This window comes from Dipteris shenzhenensis, chromosome 1 (genome assembly GCF_047967505.1).
Source record: "Dipteris shenzhenensis isolate YYH24624 ecotype China chromosome 1, Dip_SZ_1.0, whole genome shotgun sequence".
NCBI lineage: Eukaryota > Viridiplantae > Streptophyta > Polypodiopsida > Gleicheniales > Dipteridaceae > Dipteris > Dipteris shenzhenensis.
The window spans coordinates 22,080,186-22,103,523 of NC_141596.1; the positions used below are offsets into that span (position 1 = coordinate 22,080,186).

Genomic DNA, 23,338 nt, shown 5'->3' on the forward strand with positions numbered 1-23,338 from the left:
CTAAGCATGAAAGAGGGGACAGCCCTCTCACTTCACCTCAATGAGTTTCACTCTATATTCAGCCAACTCACAAATCAGAAAATGAACTTTGATGATGAGGTGAAGGCCATTTTTCTCCTTGACAGTTGGGATACTTTTGCTACAGCCATAAGCAATTCAGCCCCTGCTTTTACAGGATTGTCATGCCAAGATGTGGAAAGCGCTCTTCTGCAGGAAGAGGTGAGGCGTAAGAATAGTAGTGAAAATAAGAATGCAAGTGCATTGGCTGTGGGCAGAGGTAGGCAGCAAAATAGAGGGGAAAACCAAAATAAAGGGAAATCTCGCAGTCAGTCCCATCCTAGGAAGGACCTTGAATGCCACTACTGCCATAAGAAGGGGCATATTAAAAGGGACTGTTTTCAGCTGAAAAACAAAGGCAAGGATAAGGAAAGAAAAGAAGAGGACAAAGATGCGAAAAGAGATGCCAAAGACACCAAGGGCAAGGCTAAACTTGAGGAGCTCAATGCAGTGATTAGCAGTGATGAAGATAATGACGATGTCATACTTGTTGCCTCCTCTGGTGATAGTTCTTTTCTTGTGGCCAATGATGGCTATTAGACTCAGGTGCATCCTATCATGTTACTCCTCATGAGCAGTGGTTTGCTTCGTATGATGCAGGGAAGAAAGGATGCGTGAAACTTGGGAATGATTATGCCTGTGACGTTGTTGGCATTGGGGATGTGCATCTAAAATTCCCAAATGGTTCTGAATTTGTATTGCACAATGTGAGACATGTGCCACAGCTCAGGAAGAGCTTGATATCCACTGGGCAGCTTGATGATGCAGGGTATCTCACCCAATTTGGTCATTCTATGTGGAAGGTGCTTAAGGGAAATATGGTTGTGGCCAAGGGCTGCAAATCAGGCACCTTGTATCCATTGTATGTTGAGGGTGTTGATGCTAATGTAATCCATGTAACCGAGCAGCCACACACTTCATTGTGGCATAGCCGGTTGGGCCATATAAGCCAGAAAGGAATGAAAGTATTGTCTTCTTTGGGTGACTTGCCGAGACTTAATTTTTCTGATTTTTCAGCATGTGATCATTGTATTTATGGCAAACATAAGCAATCAGCCCATGAAAAGGCTAGAAATGTTAAGCAAGAAGTCCTAACTTTGGTACATACAGATGTATGTGAAATGCCCAACCTTTCTTTGGGCGGTGCCAAGTATTTTGTCACTTTTATTGATGATGCATCCAGGAAGATATGGGTCTATTCCATTAAGCATAAGAGTGATGTGTTCAAAGTCTTCAAGACTTTAGTTGGCACTTGTTGAGAATCAGACAGGAAAGAAGCTTAAATGCCTCAGGTCTGATAATGGAGGGGAACACCTCTCAAGGGAATTTACTACATTTTGTGATGAGAAGGGGATAAAGAGGGAGTCGCCCGCTCCCTACAATCCTCCACAAAATGGCGTGGCTGAAAGGGCAAATAGGACCATTCAAGAGAGGACTCTTAGCATGCTCTCACAAGCAGGATTGACCCATGGTTTTTGGGCAGAAGCTGTTAAGACAGCAGTACATCTCATCAATAGGTCACCCAACAGGGCCTTGGATTTGAAGGTACGTGAGGAGGTGTGGTCCGGAAAGCCACCCTCTTACAAACATCTCAGGGTGTTTGGCTGCCAGGCCTTTATGCATATCAGAAGGGAAATACGCAGCAAATTAGACCCAAAGTCACGCAAGTGTATCTTTCTTGGGTATGGTGACAATGGAGAGATGGGTTACAGGTTGTGGGACCCCGAATCTCACAAGATTGTGAGGAGCAATGATGTGATTGTTTGAGAAGATAGGATGCAAAAACAGCCTATCAATACCATTGGAGTGAGAAGAATCATTTTTTAGGAGGAAGGACCTCCAGCACAACCACAAAATGCCAATCAAAATGCTGTCCAAAATGGTCAAAATCAGCAGCCACCTCCGGCTTTTAATGCTCCATATTATCCTCCACAGGAAGAGCCACAAATGCAGCCTGAGATTCAGCAAGATGTGCTTCCAGAGCAGGCTGTACAGCCCCAAAATATGCAGGAACAGCAAGCAAATCAGCCACCTAATCAAGATGGTTCGGTTAGGTGGAGCACCAGGGTGTCCCGGATGCCTGATAGGTTTGTTCCAGGGGTGAATGCACTTGATGATTACATCATGGTGACAGATTGTGGTGAGCCCTTGTGCTTTAAAGAAGCCATGAAGAGGGAGGACGCAAAGAATTGGCAGAAAGCCATGGTTTCAGAGATGCAATCTCTTGAGAAGAATCAGACATGGAATCTAGTGCAGTTGCCTGCAGGCCAGAAAGTCCTACCATGCAAGTGGGTTTATAGGTTGAAGATCACTCCAGGGGATGCTAAGCCCAAGTACAAAGCAAGATTAGTTGCTAAGGGGTTCAAGCAGGAAAAGGGAGTTGATTTTGATGAAATCTTTTCTCCTGTAGTCAAGATGACTACATTGAGGACTGTTTTAGCTTTGGTTGCTTGTCAGGACATGGATCTTGTCCAAATGGACGTGAAGACGGCCTTCCTTCATGGAGACCTTCACGAGGATATTTATATGCAGCAACCAGAGGGATATCAAGTCAAGGGAAAAGAACGGCTTGTATGCAAATTGTAGAAGAGTCTCTATGGGCTCAAGCAGGCACTCAGAGAGTGGTATCACAAGTTTGATGCTTTCATGAAAGCACAAGGATTTAGACGGTCTGATCATGATCATTGTCTCTACACTAAGAAGACAAGAGATGGTAGTCTTCTTATACTCATTCTTTATGTGGATGATGTGCTTATTGCTAGGAAGTCATCTATTGATATGAATGCTTTGAAAGCAAAACTGCACAAAACCTTCGACATGAAGGATCTTGGTGATGCAAATCACATTCTTGGTATGCGGAGAGGTTCAATATGGATAAGGGGAAGGCTTTGAGCACACCCTTGCCACCATATTTGAAACTCAGCCAAAAGGACAGCCCTTAGTCAAATGATGAAAGGGCTCATATGGCCAAGGTTCCTTATGCTTGTGCATGTGGCAGTCTGATGTATGCCATGGTTGCTACTAGACCAGATATTGCTTTTGCAGTGGGAGTAGTCAGTAGATATATGGCTAACCCCGGTAAGAGGCATTGGGAGGCAATTAAGGGTATATTGAGATACCTTAAGGGGTCTCAAGATGTGTGCATATGTTTTGGCAAGCAAGATGCAGAATTGCATGGATACACAGATTCAGATTATGCAGGGCATGCAGACAATCGTAAGTCCACCATGGGCTACGTGTTTACTTTCACAGGTGGTGCTATTTCATGGATATCCAGGTTACAGAGATGCACAGCATTGTCTACCACGGAGGCAGAGTATATCGCAGCCACTGAGGCTTGCAAGGAGGCCATATGGCTTTCACGTCTGGTGGGAGACTTGGGTTTTTCAGGGGATATTCCTTCTTTGCATTGTGATAGCCAGAGTGCTATTATGTTGGCAAAGAATCCGGTCTTTCATCAGAAGACCAAGCACATTGATGTTAAGTACCACTTTATTCGTGAGGTATTGCATGACAAGTTGTTAGAACTTGTCAAAATCCATACTGATGATAACCCTGCGGATCTTTTCACCAAGATCTTGCCAGCAGAGCGGTTTGCACATTGCAGGGCACTGATGGGTGTTGGATAGGCCATATATCACGTTTTGGCCTTGTACATTCTATATGTACTTGCTGTAATTTCTGATTTTTTTGAGGCACATTGCCTTCAAGTGGGAGGTTGTTGGGGTTAAGGCCCTGTGCCACCTCATGTACACCTTTTCTGTTACAGGTTACAATGTGAACACGGTTCACTCCGAACTGGTTCCACCCAAGTGTCTATCCTAATATATTCTTGAGGGTTGTGGTGTGCCCTTGTTCTTGAGGGTTGTGGTGTGCCCTTGCTTCTCGATTCACACCCACCACACTTGTGGTCTTGGTCTCACTCTCCTCCACTCGCTTTCGCTTCAGCACCAAGGGTCTCGTCCTTGGGAAATGGAAACCTATGCATTTTGCCCAACAAACAGCCTCGCATACATGTTTTTAAAGTGCATGCATGGGTGGAAGATCTACGACCATGTCATTTGAAGGCATCTTCACTAAACTATTGAAGTTGAGATGCCCCAATCTCTCATGCCATAGAGATGTATCAGAAATTACAGATTCAGCCATTAGCTTTATAGCAGCCTGTTGTGCATATATGTCAAGATGATATAGCCCTCTATCAAGTGTTCCAGTAAGTACAATAGTTATCATACCGATATAATAAACGGCAGTACAATAACCATAAAAAAGAACTTTGAAGCCATGTGTGGAGATGGTTGAGATAGAAATCAGATTCTTTTTGATACTTGGAACATATAAAACTTCCACAAGTGGAATGGTATCACTTGACACTGTAGTGACAAGCACTTGACCAATCCCTTTCATGGGATATGCTGCATTATTTGCACAAGTGACAGTGCCCCCCTTTGGAACACCACTCAATGTGTGAAAGAGATTTTTGCAAGAATTGATGTGCTTAGAAGCACCAATCAAAGTACTAGTGTGAGGTGGAATCTGAGGCTGCAAAAGCTGAATCATGCAGAGTAGGATTACAATGACACTCCACAAGAAATGCCCACTCATCATGAGCAAGATTGGCTGCCTCTGTATTTGTGACATTAGCAGTTGGAGTATTTGTGACAACAAGACCTTGCTGTGCTGGCTAGCTGCTGCTTCTTCTTGGTTCCGGCACTCAGAGATATCATGACGTGGTTTCTTGCAATAATTGCAGTGTTCTTCTTCTTCCCATCAGCAGGAGAAGAAGAGGATGACATACCGGATAAGGTTTGGGCTTGCTGTAATTTCCTGTTCTTTTCCTTTGTCCCTATGATTAGTAGCAAAGGCTTGATCTGCATGAGTAGAAGCGCCTTGTTTTGACGAATCTGCTCTTCCTGCAGGAGTAGGGAAACAAGTTGATCAAAAGAATAGTGATTGGGGTTACCCATGGCCAATAGTGTAAGTGTTGTTGCAAATTTCTAGTCAGGGAGTCCATCGAGTGTGGTGGACACAACCTGTGAGTCTGGTACACTCTCATCAACATTGATGAGCTGCTCTCTGGAAGTCCTTGACCAGTGTCAAATAGGCTTCCATGCTGCCCCCTTTACTCATCTTAACATTGTCAAGCTGCCTGGGCAAATAAGTAACTCTGGTCTCATTGCGTATTTGATAAAGACTGACCAGAGTGTCCCTTACAGCCTTGATGGTTTTGCAAGACCGAATGCGAGGTATAACAACTCTCTTGTTATTCATGGCAATCACTGCTTGTGCTTGTATATCTCGCTGATCCCAATGAATCTGTTCTTATGTTGGAGGGTCGGCGGCAAGCACTGAGGAGTAGTAGATTTGGCAGAAGTTGTTGCGGGAGGGGCAAGATGTGCCGGTGATGAAGAGATAGGTCTAGTCTCTAATCTAGATACAATTCCCCAAAAGTTCCTTGGACGTGCACACCAAGTACGATCACATGGGATAATTGGTGCCATCAAGCTTGTCCTCAACAGCCATTATCCCAAAAGATTCATGGTTTGCCATTGCAAATAAAAATCCCAAAAAAAAATAAAAATAAAAGTGCCCTGCAAATGTCACAGCCTCAAGGCTGCAATGCAAAGAGCTGGCTGCCCAAGTATCTGACTGTTGTTTGCAGATGTCATACCAAAAATGACAGCAAATGTTTGCAAGTGTCAATGCCAAGATGGCTGCTCAAACACTGAGCAAGGATAAGCCCTTTGCAGGCCACACGGGGGGGGGGGGGGGGGGGGATGCAAACAGCCACTGAGGCTAGAACAGCTCTTAGGAGCAGTGCAAGGGCTTGGAAAGCTAGTGCAGAGGCATGGGGGAATTGCCCCCACACATGTGCAAACAATAGTCTAAGGCTGCCAGGGAAGGGTAGGAAGCCCATGAGCATAGATTGCCCCAAACAAGGGGTCGTCAGCCCAAGAAACGGACTGCTAACAGGTTCACGATAGATGGGAGAACAAAAGTGAAGAGGGGACGGGCGGGAAGAAAGGGTGAGGGCAAGAAAGAGGGCTGGAAGGGGAGAGGGGGGTTGCTAGCTTGGAGTAGGTGGAGCAATGTCACGAGGGTGTGATTTCTATATAGGCTTGCATGTGGGCAGGACCCTGGGAAAACAAGGTCATGGGTTGCTTGGTGTGCTAGAACCCCTAGCAATTAATGCCTTGGGGGTAAAAATTGTGATTTGGACCAAGAAGGGGGCACAGTACCCTTAGTTTTGAAGGTAGGCCATTGGTATGCTTCTAAAAAGAGCCCCACTAGAGGGAGCTAGGGGCAAATGGAAGAGGGTGCCATGTGGAACCTTCCAAATGCCCGCCCCCCCGCCCCCCCCCGCCCCCCCCCCCCCCCCCCCCCCCCCCGGTGCATGTTGGGCAAAATAGCAAGCAAGAAAAAGAAAGGACGTGGGTTGGTAAACAAATGACAGGGAGAGAGATCTCTAGAATGGAATGTAGGATTTGGAATTTTTTGCCACGTCGCAGGAGCTGTGTGAGAAAGGACGGAGGATATCAGAATGGGAAGGGGGCTCTCTCACATCGGGCGGGCCAGTTGGAGCTGTTGAAAAAATGAATATACACAAACCCCTTCAGAGTTAGGATTAGGGTTCCAACCTTGTGCCTTGGCATGGCTCATGGGCTGAGGCTGGAAGGACTTCAAGCTGAGCAGGGCTCCTGGCAAAAGGGGATTCTTTTCTCAAGTTGGGCTGGCAATGGCGTTGGCTGATCATGGAGGATCTCCTAACAGTCTAGGGAGGAGCTGGACAGAGCTGATTGCAGAGATGGGTCAGGACGTTGCAATACCATTGGTCTAGGGTGAACGGAGGTTCCTAGACGGTGATTTTTGGCTCAGACTTCTCATTTTCATTTGGGAGCGCCTGGCTGGTCGTAAGGTTCTAGCTGCAAGTAGCGATTTGGTTTTTGGAGCCCTTAGCTGGTCACCAAGAGCTGCTTTGATGTCATGAATTGGTGGAGAGGGCTTGGCTGCTCACTTAGGGCCACCTTGACCTCAGAGATTGAGCTTTGGAGGGGTGGCTGGGCACAAGCCTCGAGCTTCACGTTGCATTTTTGGGCTTTGGAAGAGCGGGCTGGTGCTGTTGTGGTTTGCAGGAGAACTCACAAAAGGGGGACCTTCTAGCGGAAGCTGGAAGAAGGTTCCTATCAAAGTGATTATGCAGGGGATAAGGCTTGATAAGCACTCCCGTGGAATATTAAAGCAAGACCGAAAGTGACTTTGAGGCAAGTGGACCCCTTTTGGCAGGTATCATGTTTCGTGTGGGAACATGCTTTTAGTTTCCCTAAGAGATAGTTCACATACAAGCAGTGGCTTCAGGCATGGCATATGTTTAGTGCAGCCTTGTTGCTAGATAGGCAAGGGTTGGGAATCCTTGCTTGAGATGGAAAGTATCCTTGGAACCCAGAGAGGGATTGTACAGGTGTGACTGCCATAGTGCTTGCTGTGTTGTGATGTAAATTCTCTTCTAGAAGAAACAGGTTGATGCCTCAGGATGTATGCTGCCAATAGGGTGAGAGACTATAGGTCGTGGCAGTCCTGGAATGATGGAGAAATCCTGGAATGATGGAGAAAGCTCTTGTATTCTTTCCTTTTTTGCTTTGAGCAGATAGGTGGTTATTTGGGCACTAGTGGCAGTGATGGGGAACTGTGTGGCCAAGCGTGGCTACTAGTGACAGTTCCAGGCTGTGTGCAAGCTTCTTGGATTAGGGATGGAGACCTACTGCCAGGATTGGTGAGAACAGTGAATAGTAGAGGCTATGCAGGGTATGTGGAATGCCCCAGATGCAAGAAAGAATGTATCCTTTATGTAGCCTGAAATTTAGGGCCTCTTTGGCTGGTAATTTGTTAGTTCTACTGCCCTTTAAATTATTGAAGGCCGGTTTCAAGCAGGCATGCCATAGCTGTCTTCGTTGGGAACCTTCAGTCAGGATGTAGGCTTCTCTCTGTCAATCTGCATGGTTCCAGAAAAGAGAAAAGAAGTGTGATCTCTTGCTCTCCATGCACAGCCTTTCAAGTGTGCTCTCCACTCTCTGTATGAGAGGGGCCCTCGTTGTATGGATCACTCATTTTCAGACATTTTGACTCAAATACAGATTTTTGTTTATATCATTACAGTATCTTTTTGCTGCTTTGCTCACTCATGATACTAGATTACTAGCATCTCTTACAGATATGACATGAAAAGTTTGATTTATGTCCAATTGAGGCTTATGGGACTTGTGAGACATTAAAAAACAGCTTCATGTGGATTACATTGTTGACAATTGAGAACGTTGATAGCTGTGTATCCCATTGAAATACTTTGTATTAGATATGTCCTTGAACACACAATCATAACTTCAAAATGATCAGATTCCATTTTTCTGCGTGTGTGTGTGTGTGAGAGAGAGAGAGAGAGAGAGAGAGAGAGAGAGAGGCTGTAGATACCACTGGAAAGCTACATTTGATGTTTTTTGATTTTGAGTTTCTAGAGTTGAATTTGAATTGGCAGCTTCTTTGGGTGCTTGTTATAGCAACCATAGCGGGAGGAATCATTCAGTCTTTGGCTTCAAACTTGGGTGTTGTTACAGGTAAACTGCTCGTTCCTTCCTTTATTTTGCTTGCCAGCAACTGCATCAGCTAAAGTGTGTGCTTCTTTCTAGAGAAGAGGTCCAAGACAGGTGGGGCTTGAATGGTTGAGCTATGTAGGAATATAGCATCATATGTGATTGGAGCAAGGTATGCTTAATTTTTCCAGGATATGATTGCCGAAGGATATTCTTGATTGCTTCCAGTAAATTCATCAAATGCCATTCTCTTAATGGTAAACTCAAAATGACCGAGGGGATGAGCTCTCCTAACAGTGAAAAAGATTGATTATTGTGTGTATTAATGTATGCTCAGATGCGTCAGTGCACAAGAAAGAAAACTGCTTTAGAATGCTTGAGATTCTAAACCCATACCTCCCCTTTGTCAGTGGGATTGTTGAGATCTTCCAAAAAGAATCTTCAAGACAGTTAAGATATTCTTGTTAGAATTATTGTTATAATTTAGCAGTGACCAATGTAATGTAATAAGTAGGTTAGGGGCACTTTTCCCTCACTTAGAGGTTTTCCCCCCTAACCTTAGTTAGTTCACTAACTACGGTTAGTGAAGGATAAGGTTTTGTCACTTAGACAAAACCTATCACTCTATTCAGTTGTACTACACTCATCTATTTGCAACTATCGTTTTCAGCTCTCTCTCTCTCTCCTGTTCCTGCTCTCTCACTTTGCTCTCTCCCTATTCCCACATTTGGTATCAGAGCAGTGTTCCTTCCTAAACGTGCTCCCAGCTCCTTGCCCAAGCTCCTCCTGCGTCGTCGCCGTACAGCCCCAGCCCGTACTGCTTCCGTACCTTTTCGTACCATCTCGTACAGCCATAATTGGCTGTTCCGTACGTACATACCAGGCCCAACTGCCCTACGCCATCTGCATCGCCGTCCGTACATTTGCCCGTACAAATGCAACGCCTGTTCCGTACATTCCATACACAGTCGCAGTACAGCCGTACAGCTCGTCCCCAGCCATACAGCTTCCGTACCGTCCGTACAAACTGCAGTACAGCTCCCTTACCGTCTGTACAAACTGGGAGTCAGGTCGTCGTACATATCCGCACATCCGTACAGGTGTACAGATTTCGACCGTACAAGATGAGCTGTACAGTTCCGTACAACTGCATTCAACTGGACTGACAGTTCCGTACTGTTAGTCCGTACAGTTTGAAGGTGAAACTGAATTCACATTTGGTCACTTTGTAGGTGGGCTTGGAAAGTTGCATTTTTGCAGGATTTTCTTTGCAGGAGGATATTGGAAAGAGTTTTGTCAGGCTCTTGTGCATACAACCATTGTTTGGCTGTATTTTTGGGAGCACATTTGGAGCTTTGGCAGACAAATTGCAAATTTGGGGCTTTCAGTTAATTTGCCCTCTTTTGGATGCGATTTCCTTGAAGAAATTTGGGGCATTTGCAGACACAGAGCAATTTGTGCAACATTTGGGGCTTTCAGACCATTTGTCCCTTTCTGGTTGCAATTTCAAGCCACAAATTGGGGCTTTTGTTAATTTGCTCACAAATTGGGGCTTTTGTTAATTTGCTCTCTTTTGGATGCAATTTCCTTGAAGAAATTTGGAGCATTTGCAGACACAGAGCAATTTGTGCAACATTTGGAGCTTTGGCAGACAAATTGCAAATTTGGGGCTTTCAGTTAATTTGCCCTCTTTTGGATGCAATTTCCTTGAAGAAATTTGGGGCATTTGCAGACACAGAGCAATTTGTGCAACATTTGGGGCTTTTAGACCATTTGTCCCTTTCTGGTTGCAATTTCAAGCCACAAATTGGGGCTTTTGTGTTGGGAGAGCAATTTTGCAGGTTTCAGTTCACACTGCCTTTCTGTGAGTGTTTTGAAGCACTTTTGGCAGGTTTTGGGAGAGATTGGATGCTCTGGTTGATTTCTGACAGAGACATTACAGAGATTTGAGTTGCATTTTTAGCCAGTGTTTGGCTGTGTTTTTTGGGATTTGTGCACTCCATTCCTAGCAAGGGAATTCAGATTTGCATTTGCTGTATTTTCTTTCTCAGACATGGCCCAACAAAATCAAAATGATTTCGGTTTCAGTGGTCTCTCACAAGAGAATAAGCTGGATGGTACCAACTACTCCCACTGGGGTTTTATGGTACGGAATATTCTGATTTCCCGTAATTTATGGGACTATGTAAATGGGGATGAGTTCCGGCCAGCAAATGTGGCACCTAATACCCCTCCCCAACAAGGAGGAGGCAGAGGTCGTGCACAAGGCATAGCTGCAGCACAAGTTATTGGTGCAGTTATACCTACCACTCCAGAGCAGAAGAGATGTGATTCACACGATGCTTTAGCTTTGTCGTTCTTTCAGTGAAAAGATTCATCATTCCGCATATCCGGTCGTGTAAGACCTCAAAGGCAGCATGGGATATTTTGGAGAGCATGTATGCAGCTCGGAATGATGCCAGGGTGTCTTTTTTGAAAAGAGAATTGTCTCATACGCATATGGAAGAGGGTGACTTCATGTCAGTGCACCTCACAAAGCTACAGGATTTACGAGAGCAGTTGCTGAATATTGATGAGATCATTCCTGATTTAGAGATGATTACCACTACTCTGAATTCTCTTCCTGAGTCTTATCTCAGCTTTCATACCTCGCTGAATTTGTCGTTGAGGGGGGGTGCAAATCCTCTCAATTTTCACAAGTTGATAGGACTTCTGCTGCACGAAGAGCAGACCAGGAAAAACATGGCTTCACGAGCAGGTGAACAAGCCATGCTTTCAAAATTCAAGCCTAAAGTAAAGGGACAGGCAAAGACTTCAGCAAATCAGCCTTCGAGTGGTTGAGGACAGCCCTCTCAAAAGGCTAAGGGTGATGTAGGAAACCCAAGAAGAAGGGACTATGTCATTACTGCAAAAAGCCAGGTCAGTACATTGGAGAATGCAAGAAAAGGCTTGCAAAAGAAAAGAAAAATAGCTCTGGTATGGCTGTTTCAGATTCAGCTCCTCATGCATCTGACAATGAGCAAGCTACAGCCAACTTTGTGGAGCACGACTATGCCTTCTTGTCTTGCATTTCAGACTCTCAGTTGGCTGCTCCGGATAGTACAGCCACTTGTAATGATGACTCTTATGCTTTTCTGACATGCAGTTATGATTCTTCCAAGGATGCATCAGCTTTCAGTGTCAATGAGACACAAAATACATGGTATTTTGATAGCGGTGCCTCAGCATATCACTTCAAGGAAGTGTCTTTTCACATCTTTGCATCCACCACCCGTTGGTAAAAAGGTCACATGTGCCAACAACTCCTCCTATTCAGTTCGTGGTACAGGAGAAGTTGAACTTACAGCCATTGATGGCTCAACATTCAAAATTTCTGATGTCTTGTATGTGCCTGGTATCACAAAAAATCTACTTTCAGTGTCCACTCTTAACAGAGCTGGATTTCAGGTCATTTTTGAAGATGACAAGTGTGCAGTCCATGACAGAGAGCATGACTATGCCTTGAGATTGTCTGGCACTTTGTTACGTGGTCTTTTTCAGCTTGACATGTATGAGAAAAGACCAGCACATGCTCTTGCAGTGTCCACTCCTACTGCTGCTATGCAGAATGCGGAGTTATGGCATGCCAGATATGGACACATGCATTATGGCAGCTTAATGACGCTTCAAAAACATGCCATGGTTGATGCATTGCCTCCTCTTGAAACACCTCCTCCACATGCTTGTGAAGGGTGCATTTTTGGTAAAATGCACAGATCTCCTTTTAAGAAGGATGGATCAGTAAAAGCTGTTCGAAAATTACAGCTTATCCATAGTGATGTCTGTGGTCCCATGAGGACTCCATCATTGGGTGGTCATCTTTACTTTGTCACTTTTATAGATGACTACTCCAACTACACTTGGGTTTATGGGCTGAAACGCAAATCAGAAGTGTTTATGGTTTTCAAACACTTTGCAGCCATGGTTGAGAATGAATCCGGACTCAAGATACAGACATTACGCACAGATAGAGGAGGGGAGTATTTGTATGCAGATTTTGATGCTTTTTTGAAAGGCAAGGGCATTGTACATCAGCTTACAGTGAGGCTAACTCCTCAGCAAAATGGCAAAGCTGAGAGGAAAAATCGTACTCTTATGGAGATGGATAGATGTATGCTAAAAAGCAAAAAATTGCCTCACAAATTTTGGCTAAAAGGTCTTATGTGTGCCAATTATGTTTTGAATCGGGCACCCACAAAAGCTTTGAAGACCAAGACTCCCTATGAAGTTTGGCAAGGGAGAAAGCCTTCTGTGGATCATTTCCGTGTCTTTGGATGCCTTGCATATGCTCATGTGCCCGTTGAGTTTCAGCATAAGTTATCTGATAAGGTAATCAAATGCATTTTTGTTGGGTACAGTGCAGAGAGCAAGGGCTACCATCTCTACAATCCTGTCACACGCAAGATTATTGTCAGTAGAGATGTTATATTTTCAGAAAATTCAGCTCACACTCAAGCTGAATTTGATTTTCCTTCTTCTTCCGATGATATGTCTTTGAGGGGTTACTACCCATTGCCTTGGGTTCCCCTGCTGATATATCTGATGCAAATCAGAATTTTCAGATACCTCCACATGCTCCGATTCAGCCACAGGGTGTCTCACCACATCCACAAGCCGTGGAAGAGGTTGTTCAGCAAGAAATTGCAGATATACATGCAGCAAAAACAGTCCCAATTGGCTGTTACAAACTCTCAGGGAGAGTAAAATTGATGCTCCATTACCTGGCAGAACTCGGAGTGCAGTAAGGCATGGGGGAGGTGCTCTTTCAGTTGAATCAGCTTATGCAGGTACTCTTCTTGATGAGGAGGAACCTGAGACATTTGAAGAGGCACAGGATAATGTGCATTGGATGAATGCCATGCACGATGAGTTGTAGTCCATTCAGAAAAATCAGACATGGGAAGTTGTCGATTTGCCACGAAGTAAACATGCCATAGGTGCACGGTGGGTTTTCAAAGTTAAAAGAAAGCCAGATGGCACCATTGATAGGTACAAGGCAAGGCTGGTCGCAAAAGGGTATGCTCAGAAAAAGGGCATAGACTATGAGGAGACTTTTGCTCCTACATCCAGAATGACAACCATCCGGTCAGTTATCGCCATGGCTGCAAATTTTCAATGGAATGTTCATCAGTTGGACATAAAAACAGCCTTCCTTAATGGAGACTTGTTGGAAGAGGTTTATGTCAAACAACCTCCAGGCTTTGAAATTTCAGGAAATGCACTTCAGGTATGCAAGCTGAATAAAGCTTTGTATGGGCTGAAACACGCCCCACGTGCATGGTATGCGAAAATTCATGCCTTTCTGACCAGCAAGGGGCTGCACAACAGTCCAACTGAGAGCACCCTCTACATCAAGAAGGATGGGAGGGATATTTTAGTCATCATTCTTTATGTAGATGACTTACTGCTCACAGGGTCAAATGAAGATAATATTGCAGATTTTAAAGCTGAATTGCAGACCACTTTTGACATGTCAGATTTGGGGCTGCTACACTTTTATTTGGGGATCCAGTTCACTCAAGAGAAAAGTGGCATCGGTATGTCTCAATCCAAGTATGTGCAAAAACTCTTGGACAGATTCAACATGCAGGATTGTAAGCCCATAGCTACTCCCATGGAGCCGGGGCTGAAGCTTACAATGCATGAAGCAGGTGAATCATTTAATGTCACACTCTACAGTCAAGCTGTTGGATGCCTCATTTATCTCTGCAATACACGACCTGATATTCAGTTTGCAGTTTCTCAGGTGAGCAGATATATGCACAGCCCAAATACTATGCATTGGCAGGCTGTAAAACGCATCTTCCGTTATTTGCAAGGCACCAAGTCTTTTGGCTTGATGTTTCCGAGGGGGGGTGACTTGCAGATGCATGCCTACAGCTCTCGTGGCCTAATGGATAAGGCGTCTGACTTCTAATCAGGCGATTGTGGGTTCGAGTCCCACCGGGAGTGATTCTTCAATCTCTTCATTTTTACACAGAGATTTTTTGTTCATGAGCTTTGTGTCTATTCCACAGTATCAGATTGGGCTGGAGACTATGACACTAGGCAGTACACAAGTGGCAATTGTTTCTTTTTGGGCAAAGCTTGTATTTCTTGGTTGAGCAAGAAACAATCTACAGTGGCTACCTCTTCATGTGAAGCTGAGTACAGAGCAGCTTTCACAGCGACAATTGAATGTGTTTGGCTGCGTCGTTTATTTGTTGATCTTCATCTTTCATTGGAGGGTCCTTCTCCAATTCTCACTGATAGTCAGAGTGCTATTGCAGTGGCAAAGAATCCTGTGTTTCATGCTCGCACGAAGCAGATTGAGGTTCACTATCACTACGTCAGAGAGAAGTTGCATGCAGGAGAGATCAGTATGATCTATGTGTCAACACATGACAATGTTGCAGACATTTTCACCAAAGCACTTCCACGTGAAAAGTTTGAGGCATTTCCCAGTGCCCTGAACTTATCTCCTTTTGGTGATTGATCATTTCCTTGTACATGACATTGGCACTGCAGGGGGGTGTTAGAATTATTGTTATAATTTAGCAGTGACCAGCGTAATGTAATAAGTAGGTTAGGGGCACTTTTCCATCACTTAGAGGTTTTTTCCCCTAACCACAGTTAGTTCACTAACTACGGTTAGTGAAGGATAAGGTTTTGTCTAAGTGACAAAACCTATCACTCTATTCAGTTGTACTACACTCATCTATTTGCAACTATCGTTTTCAACTCTCTCTCTCTCTCCTGTTCCTGCTCTCTCACTTTGCTCTCTCCCTATTTCCACAATTCTTTATCAGTGGGTTCCGCTAACATGTTAAAGTCAAATCTTGCATCACAAAGGCCAGTTCTGTATAAGATAAGTTGTCATCATTTGAACATTGCAATTCAGAGGTTAGATGTTCTGTTGATGTGCTATCTCTAAGCTTGTTATGAAAAGGTCAGGTTCATAAATTTGTCATAGATTGCCTTCTTTGAAATTGGAACTTTATTCACATGTTCAATCCTGTATCCTTTTTGGCTTAAAAGTTTCTCAATTCATGGAAACTTATAAAGCTGCTTTTAATTTGAAATTTAGTATAATTACAACTGTTACTGTTTGCTTTTCATTTGTAAGCTTATGGAGACTGTATGTCATTTAAAACTTACATGGTTAGACATCTATTCAGGTTATATTTGCAAATTATCTCGATTTCAATTCTGTTCTCTCTTGGTTTAATATTTTCTTTATTTATGGAAAATGATATACAAGCTGGTTATTTTTAAATTGTTTTCTTTTGTTTTGTAAGTTCAAAAGACATGGTCAGACATCCACTTATTATTTAAATTTGTATTTGCAAATAATCTCTTTTTCTCACAGAAGCTTGGTTTCTGGAATCACTCTGTTTCAACACTATAGCCTCTTGCTACTACTACATCAAGCTGTTGTTCCTTCTTATGACAATCTTTTAAAACAGCTTCATTTCTTTCACCAACTTCCGTCTATATCTTCAATGTGTCTAGATTTTCTTGCACTGCTTTGTGTTTGTGAGGCAGGCATAATAGAGGAAATTACCTTGGTAAACAATGTGTTGGGGAAATGCAGTATCCTTCTCACAGCGCACACAGTTTGTGGGAACATTAGGATAACACGTAAGAGAGCATTAGGTAGTCTAGCATTAAACTTCGGGAATAAGCTATTAGTGAAAGCTTGATTGGGAAGAAATCATGGGTTCTTTGATTTGCATGCAGGCAAGCATCTGGCAGAGCACTGTAGAGCCGAGTATCCAGCAAAAGCAAACTTTGTGTTGTGGATCTTGGCAGAATTAGCTATAGTTGCAAGTGACATACCAGAAGGTGACATCTGCACAGTGGCACATGTCTCTCTTTAATGCTTGCCTAATCTTCCATAAGATTCATTTGATGTCATCTTTAGCAAAGCATTGATGGGCCCTCTTAATTGCAGTTATTGGGACAGCTTATGCTCTCAATATGTTGTTTCACCTTGAGCTTTGGTTAGGAGTCATCCTGACAGGCTTGAGTACCCTCGTCTTCCTGGCACTCCAGCAGTATGGAGTGAGTTTTCAAATATTTAGCGACTTTGCCATTTTTTAAATTAAATGGTTGTAGTTGTAACTGAGTGATGGGTTTGCATTTCTTTAGGAAAAACATGATTCATTCTAGTGTACTTCTTCCATGGTCTTTTTGCAGGTGAGAAAGCTTGAAGTGTTCATTTTCTTCTTGGTTGTAGCAATTGCAAGCTGCTTCTTTGTAGAATTACAGTATGCAAAGCCTTCATACAAAGAGATTATGTATGGACTTGTTGTTCCAAGCTTGCAAGGGGATGGTGCATTTGGGATAGCCATTTCTCTTCTTGGTGCCATGGTTATGCCGTAAGTTTTTCTGCTAATTGATGTACTCCATGATGTGCACACAGTTTGAGAATTCTGAAAGTGATGGATTCAAGTACAACATAATGATTTCTTCATGGATAGTTCTTGAATGTGTGGTGTGTGAAGTGCAAGATGGTACAAAAAGCTGATAGAGTTGTTGGAAGTCAGGGGTTCGACTGGCGAAACCATAGGATCAATTTATGTGATAAAGGAAGCAAGAAGATAAGAGAAGTTGAATTTTTGAAGCGTGGTAGATTAAAGAATACAAGCCACTTACCTGATTAACTCGGGTCTATAATGCAATGCTACTTCTTGGTGCATGCAGGGCTTTGCTGACCCCTTGCTGGCCCGCCTGGTCACCAGCCACTGGCCCAGGATGTTCCAGCCCTTGTCTTGGGCCCAGGATGATCTCCAAGCAGGTGCCCACCTGCTCCAACGCCCCTGCCATCTGCCAGGCAGTGTTCCGGCTCCTTGAGGCCTGCACCAACCCCATACATGTTCTGCCAACACCCTGTACAGATCCGTACATGGGCCATACACTGTTCTTGTAGCGGCAGATAGACTATCCTAACTCTCTCTCCTGCTCACACTAACTGCAAACTGCAATATGATGCACTCAATACACAAAGTGATGTTGTGGATGTGAGTGAGAGAATTAAAGGGATAGAATATAGTGGGCCTCCCAAGAGGAGAGATAATTGAAATACAACTATATGGAGGGCTAAAACCCTCAAGTGCAAAGCTAGAAAAGACTAAGCTAACTAGAGGAGGTGAATCCTCACTAGATCCTTGTAGCGGCTGAGGCACCCTGCTGGTCTGCTACAGGGAAGCCTGGCTACTGCTGCTCTGAAGGCTTGAAGGCCTGAGGAGTGGATGAGAAATGAAGACCAAGGGGGCTGCTTTTATAGGCCCCCTTGGGCCTCAAACTGACCGAGCAGTGACTTGCTGCTACTGTTGACGTGGCAGCCGCTGATGTCATTGCTGACATGGCACCTGGCGCACGACGTGGCACCTGTACGGTCTGCTGAGCTGGCTGCTGCTTGCGTGGCAGTCCATGTGGCAACCAGCTGACGTGACTGCCTGCGTGGCAGTCCATGTGGCTGCTGCGTGCTTCCTGGACAGCCCACATGGCAGTACAGCATGCCACGGGCTGAGGATGCCCGTGATTGTTTCGGGCCTTTCTAGCCTCTAGATTCCATGCCACAGATCCGTACAGCCAATGCAGGCAATCCGTACCTGTGCTGATATCATCTGCCACTGTTCCGTACAGATCCACCTTCAATGTGCCTCCAATCTGCCAGGTATTCCTGCCCTTGCGCTGCCCACATGACAACCTGTTTGCTGCCCATGTGGCAGCCCCATATTTATATGTTTTCTTTCTGTGAGGTGCTACCCATTTGGCAGCCCCTCTCCATCCTTTTCCCTCTAGGTTTGCTGCCCATATGGCAACCAACCCTAGCCCTTAGTCCGCGCCTCCCCCACACACTCCTCGTAGGTGACTTCTCCAACATGTAGTGTGGATCGGTCCTGTCTGAAGCCTGCGTGCCCAGTTACTCGCATGTCTACTCTGTCAACATACTCATTGATGTATGTCTCAAGAGTATACCCGGCTTGGCCATTTGCAGGCTTTCCCACTTTCTAGACCACGAACACCATCATAGCCATTCACAAAGCAAGAGAGAACGTTTCATTGAATAGCTTGACTAGGATTGGAGCAAGCACCTCCCAACCATGGGCTAGGAGTTCTTTAAAAAAAAAGAAAAGAACCTTCTATTAATGCTTGAAAGACTTCATACAAAATAGCAGCCCCGAAGGTGTTGAGTATGGTAAAAATCGGAAAAGGCTGAAAGCCTGTTCCAGAGAAACCCAACTCACTGCCTAGGGGATCTCTAGTACTGGGTAGGTGGGGGGACTATACAACCAGCGAATCCCTCGCAGAGTGAAGATGTAGAGAACTCCTGCAGGCCAAGCCTTGCAGAATCGAGCGCGCCTCGAGCGGAGGGTGTAGATGATATCCTGCCAGATGGCGACCAAGGTAGCCGAGGGTGGAACCGGATGCTCACCTATCACCAGACTGCAGCGAGTAACCCAAATGTTCCACGCAGTAATACTGGCTACTACTTCCCATACGCTGTCCTCCTAAGGAGGAGGAGGAACGAGGCTATCTGGAGGGACTGTCTCATGGAGCTCTATCCTCTGGATGCTCTAACCCTGTATCCGGTAAGCTGGGGAGATCTCATCAATGTGGAACGCGTGTCCTTCTTGAGTCAACCAGGCTACCATCCCCCATGTGTAGTCCCTCTGAAGGCTCCGCATACGGGCCATAATTCTGAGGGCTCCCATCCAAATCATGGCTGCGCTACAGCAGCTCTAGAGGTAGTGAGGGATCGTTTCCATAAAATCAGCAGAGCAACAATGACGCTGCCCCTCCACCCGCATATGCTCCAACCACGGGCCGATGGGCAAGCCTCCGTGGGCGACCAGCCAGAAGAAGTAGGAGATTTTCCTCGGCCGCAAACAGGACCATAACCGTGTCCAAAACCTGAAACGGACCTCCTGGGGCACTCTCTGGGCCACCCAATGCCTCTCCCTTGAAGGGTTTCACATCGAAGAGTCCATTTGAAGCCTCCTACCAATCTGTGTGCTGTAGGAAAAGAAGGGCACCTTGTCCACTTGCTCAACAAGACCGCTCCTGGAGGGCCATAACCACTCTCCCGGATTCCACTGGACCTCCCTCAAGGGCCTATCCTCCCAAAGCTAGAGGCACCATCTGGGGGTATCTTGCTTTGGGATACTGGGAGGATCAATGTGCCATGCCTTCCCCAAACGTCCCACCACTCTGATCATCTGCCAATGAATCCCATCTAGACTCCCGTCCATCTCTGGGTCTCTCTCAGTGAGTGCCTGGAGTGGGCCTCCAGGTCCTACACGAAAAAAACAGGCTACGTGCTGCATCATCATCCTCAAGGGGACACCAGCCTGAGAAAACTGGCCCAACCATCCATACGCGAAGTCCCTCCTACTAGAACTCAGGGATGGCTAGGTCGATCTCTATCATCCGCTGCCCTGCCCCTGGCAAATGCACTAGAGCGCCAAGCCTCGCCTCTACCTCCATGGGTAATCTACTCCATCTACCAAAGGAGCCGGCCAGTCCACTGTCCCACTGTGCCCAACCAATGTGAGTTCGTTGCCATAGCTTATGCCCCTCCTGATCTTTGATCTCTGGGTGCCAAACAAGGGGCTGACGCTCGAACTTCTCTTTGCATCTAGACTGAGCACGAATGAGGCCCCCTGCTAATCTTTGCCAGACCCTATGGAGGCTCCTCATGAAGGGGGAACCCTTCCCCGTAAGGGGGGCCTTTGAGAAGATCCATTTGTGTGAGTGCTGCCACTATCCCCCAAGCGCAGGGTGTTTTTGAGAGGCCCTCGTTGTAAGAGGAGCGTCCAAGGCTCTGCACTAGGGGTGAGGCCGCGAACAACCAACTTGCCCAAGAGGGCTGTGCTCTACCTCTTCGGATCAATGATACCCAAGCCTCCCAATGCCTGCGGCATGATCGCAGTATGCCAAGCGACCTGGGATCTAGTATTCCTCGTGCCGTCCTATCCTACCCAAAGGAAGTTCCGAACCAACCGTCAAAGCTGCCGAATGCACCCTTTGTGAAAACACCAACAGGAGGCGATGTACCAGGCCGTGGCAAGGACCTAGTTTGCCACTTAGGCACAGCCCGCTAGGGAGAATTTGATTGAGCTAGCTTGCGTCCAACAGTGTTGAGGACCGGGGCAATCTGCTGCTTTGCTGTAATATCAATACCCATCTGGCATCCGAGGTATCTTGCTGTCTGGCCCCGTGGTATCCATCGGAAGCCAAAGTCGCTCCCCCACTCTTGAATCTCCTGTGTCTCCTCAGAGCGTGTGAAGAAACCTATGGATTTTGTCCGGTTGATCCGCGTACCCGAGGCCTCACAGTAGATAGCCAGGGCTCCCCTGACTCTCTCCAAACTCATTGTGGTGCCCTCTACGTACAAGGCTGTGTCATCTGTGAAAACAGAGTCTAACAATTGCTCCTCCTGTCTGATTGGGAGCCTCAACCCTGTGAGGCCCGCCAGCTGTGATCTTAAGTAGTAGCCCAAAAGAAGAAGAGGAAGGGAGCGAGGGGGCAGCCCTAGCAGACCGAGCGAGAGAGGAAAGGCCTCGCCCATGTGTCCTGATAGGCATCTGACTAGAGCTCCCCACATAAAAGGGCAGAAACCCCTTTGATCAATCTGTCTGAGAAACCGAATCTCCGCATGGTACCCTCCAGGAAAGACCACTCCACCTTGTCGCAAGTCTTCTCAAAATGCAAGAGGAGAACGGCCAACGGCTGTGACTCCTCCCTGGACCAATCCACTGCCTCCCAGAACGTGAAGATGTTGTCCAGGATGCTGCGCTCCTCAACAAACCCGGTCTGTGTGTCGGGGATGATGTGAGTAAGATGGGGCCGTAAATGCAAACTCAAGACCTTGGCGAGGATCTTGTATGCAGTATCAAGCAAAGTGATCGGTCTCCACTGTCGGATGTTTGACCTATCTCTCGCTTTCGGGATCAAACAAATCCACCCCTTGCTCAGGGACTGAGGAAGGGAGCGCGTGTCGAAGATCTGCTGGCAAGCTAGGAAAGGGGTGGAGATGATCTCCTAGAAGTTTCGGAAGAAGGACGGAGTCAAGCCATCCTTGCCAGGGCACTTTTGGGTCGAGAGAGCCTTGAGGGCTTCCCAAAGCTCCTCATCCGTGAAAGGCTCCTCCAGACTACTACACAAATCCTGCGAGACTATTATCGGAATGTGATCCCAAACTACCTCACGGGCCACAAGACAAGCTAGAGTCATCCTCTCCGTTTGAAAGAGCTGGCTGTAAAAACTTGTGGTCAAGTCTAAAATCTCATGGAGATCAATGTGCATGATGCGTCGCGGATCCCATAGAGGCTGCAACTGCGTGCTTGCCGATCGGGGCCCAGTGGTCTGAAAGAACTGCTTCGTCATCCTGCCCCCTGCTGTACCCAGCGGGCTCGGGAGGAGTGATAGGAGAACTCAGCCCGCGGAATCTGCGTGTCTTGAAGCTCAAGGCGCGCGCTCTCAAACCTGCCACTAAGCCGTTGGGATCCTGGGTCCTGTGTGAGGTGAGGAGCTGTGGGAACAAACCCTTAGAGTGGGCTTTCGTGTTTTTGACTATGTAGGTAGGGTAAGGACTACTGGGCTGCTACATGAAAAGAATTGGTGAGGAGGATGGCTTTGGCGTCGATATTTTATCATCCATTTGCTCTAAGAGAGTAGCGAGATGATTGTTAAAGATGAGGTCTAAGGGTGATCGAAATTATATTGGTGATATGTGGAAGGGTGGGCCTGTGTGTACATGTATGGGTTGAGGGATTGCCATATCAAAGGGTAGGTGGAAATCCTACAAGATGCATGGATTTATAAAAAGAGAAAGAGCTCAAGTTCATTTGGGATTAGTTTTGGAAGCCAACTTATAAAGCTACTCATATCTTGCATCCATTGGAAATGTAGCTATAAGTAGTGTCTCTGAAGCATGTTGGAGATTTCATATTGTGTCCTCTGGCTCACTCCTGGGCCTCAATTCGGGCACCGTGAAGCGGTTTGATGATGTGATGCTACAATGAGAGTCTCTTAATTGGGGTGTCTGCTTGCTAGCCCTGTCGCTCTCCTCAGATTTGTCTGGCTATGTGGAGATCGGGTGTAATCAGCTTGCTGTGCCATTACGTCAATTCTCTCAATCTCTCTTCTGCAAACTATGGCATAACAGCAAACCACTCTCTTTCTCTTTCTTATAATGTAATCAGCTTGCTGTGCCATTACGTCAATTCTCTCAATCTCTCTCTTTTGCAAACTATGGCATAACAGCAAACCACTCTCTTTCTCTTTCTCTGTCTCTCTCTCTCACAGCACACTAGGGCGCAGGACAACTCGTCGGGCTGGATCCCCCAAAGATATTTTATTACTTTAAAGATTTGAGTACAGAGACTTCAGCGTGGAAGCTGAATTCCAACATGAATCAAAATACAGAAGAGCTCAAGGCTCATTCTTTTGGCAAGTTGCCACTTGTCTAATTCCTAGCCTAATTCTAATCCCATGTCCATGGGTAAGGTCTTCTGGGGTCTTCTTAGCACTTGGTCACGTGAATAACTCCTAATCGCTCGCGAGGCTCCATAATGCCCAACTCTAGAAGCTTTCTTATACCTGCAACAATTAAATAAAGCGCATAACCATGGCACTCATTAATTATTAGTGCTTCGCATGCGAAA

At 45.8% G+C, this 23,338-nt stretch overlaps 1 protein-coding gene and 1 non-coding gene across 3 annotated transcripts in view; both read left to right on the top strand.

Moving 5' to 3' along the window:
• LOC147905539 (metal transporter Nramp6-like) overlaps window positions 1–23,338 on the top strand; it is a 54,242-nt gene that overhangs the window by 20,981 nt on the left and 9,923 nt on the right. For both annotated transcript variants that reach the window (XM_087373208.1, XM_087373213.1), the window contains 4 exons: window positions 8,588–8,666; window positions 16,401–16,505; window positions 16,615–16,724; window positions 16,860–17,041. In XM_087373208.1, the coding sequence (XP_087229334.1) occupies window positions 8,588–8,666; window positions 16,401–16,505; window positions 16,615–16,724; window positions 16,860–17,041 (476 nt within the window). The remainder of the gene's footprint in view (window positions 1–8,587; window positions 8,667–16,400; window positions 16,506–16,614; window positions 16,725–16,859; window positions 17,042–23,338) is intronic.
• On the top strand, window positions 14,561–14,633 carry TRNAR-UCU (transfer RNA arginine (anticodon UCU)). Its single transcript has one exon. It is a non-coding gene; the product is annotated as a tRNA-Arg (tRNA).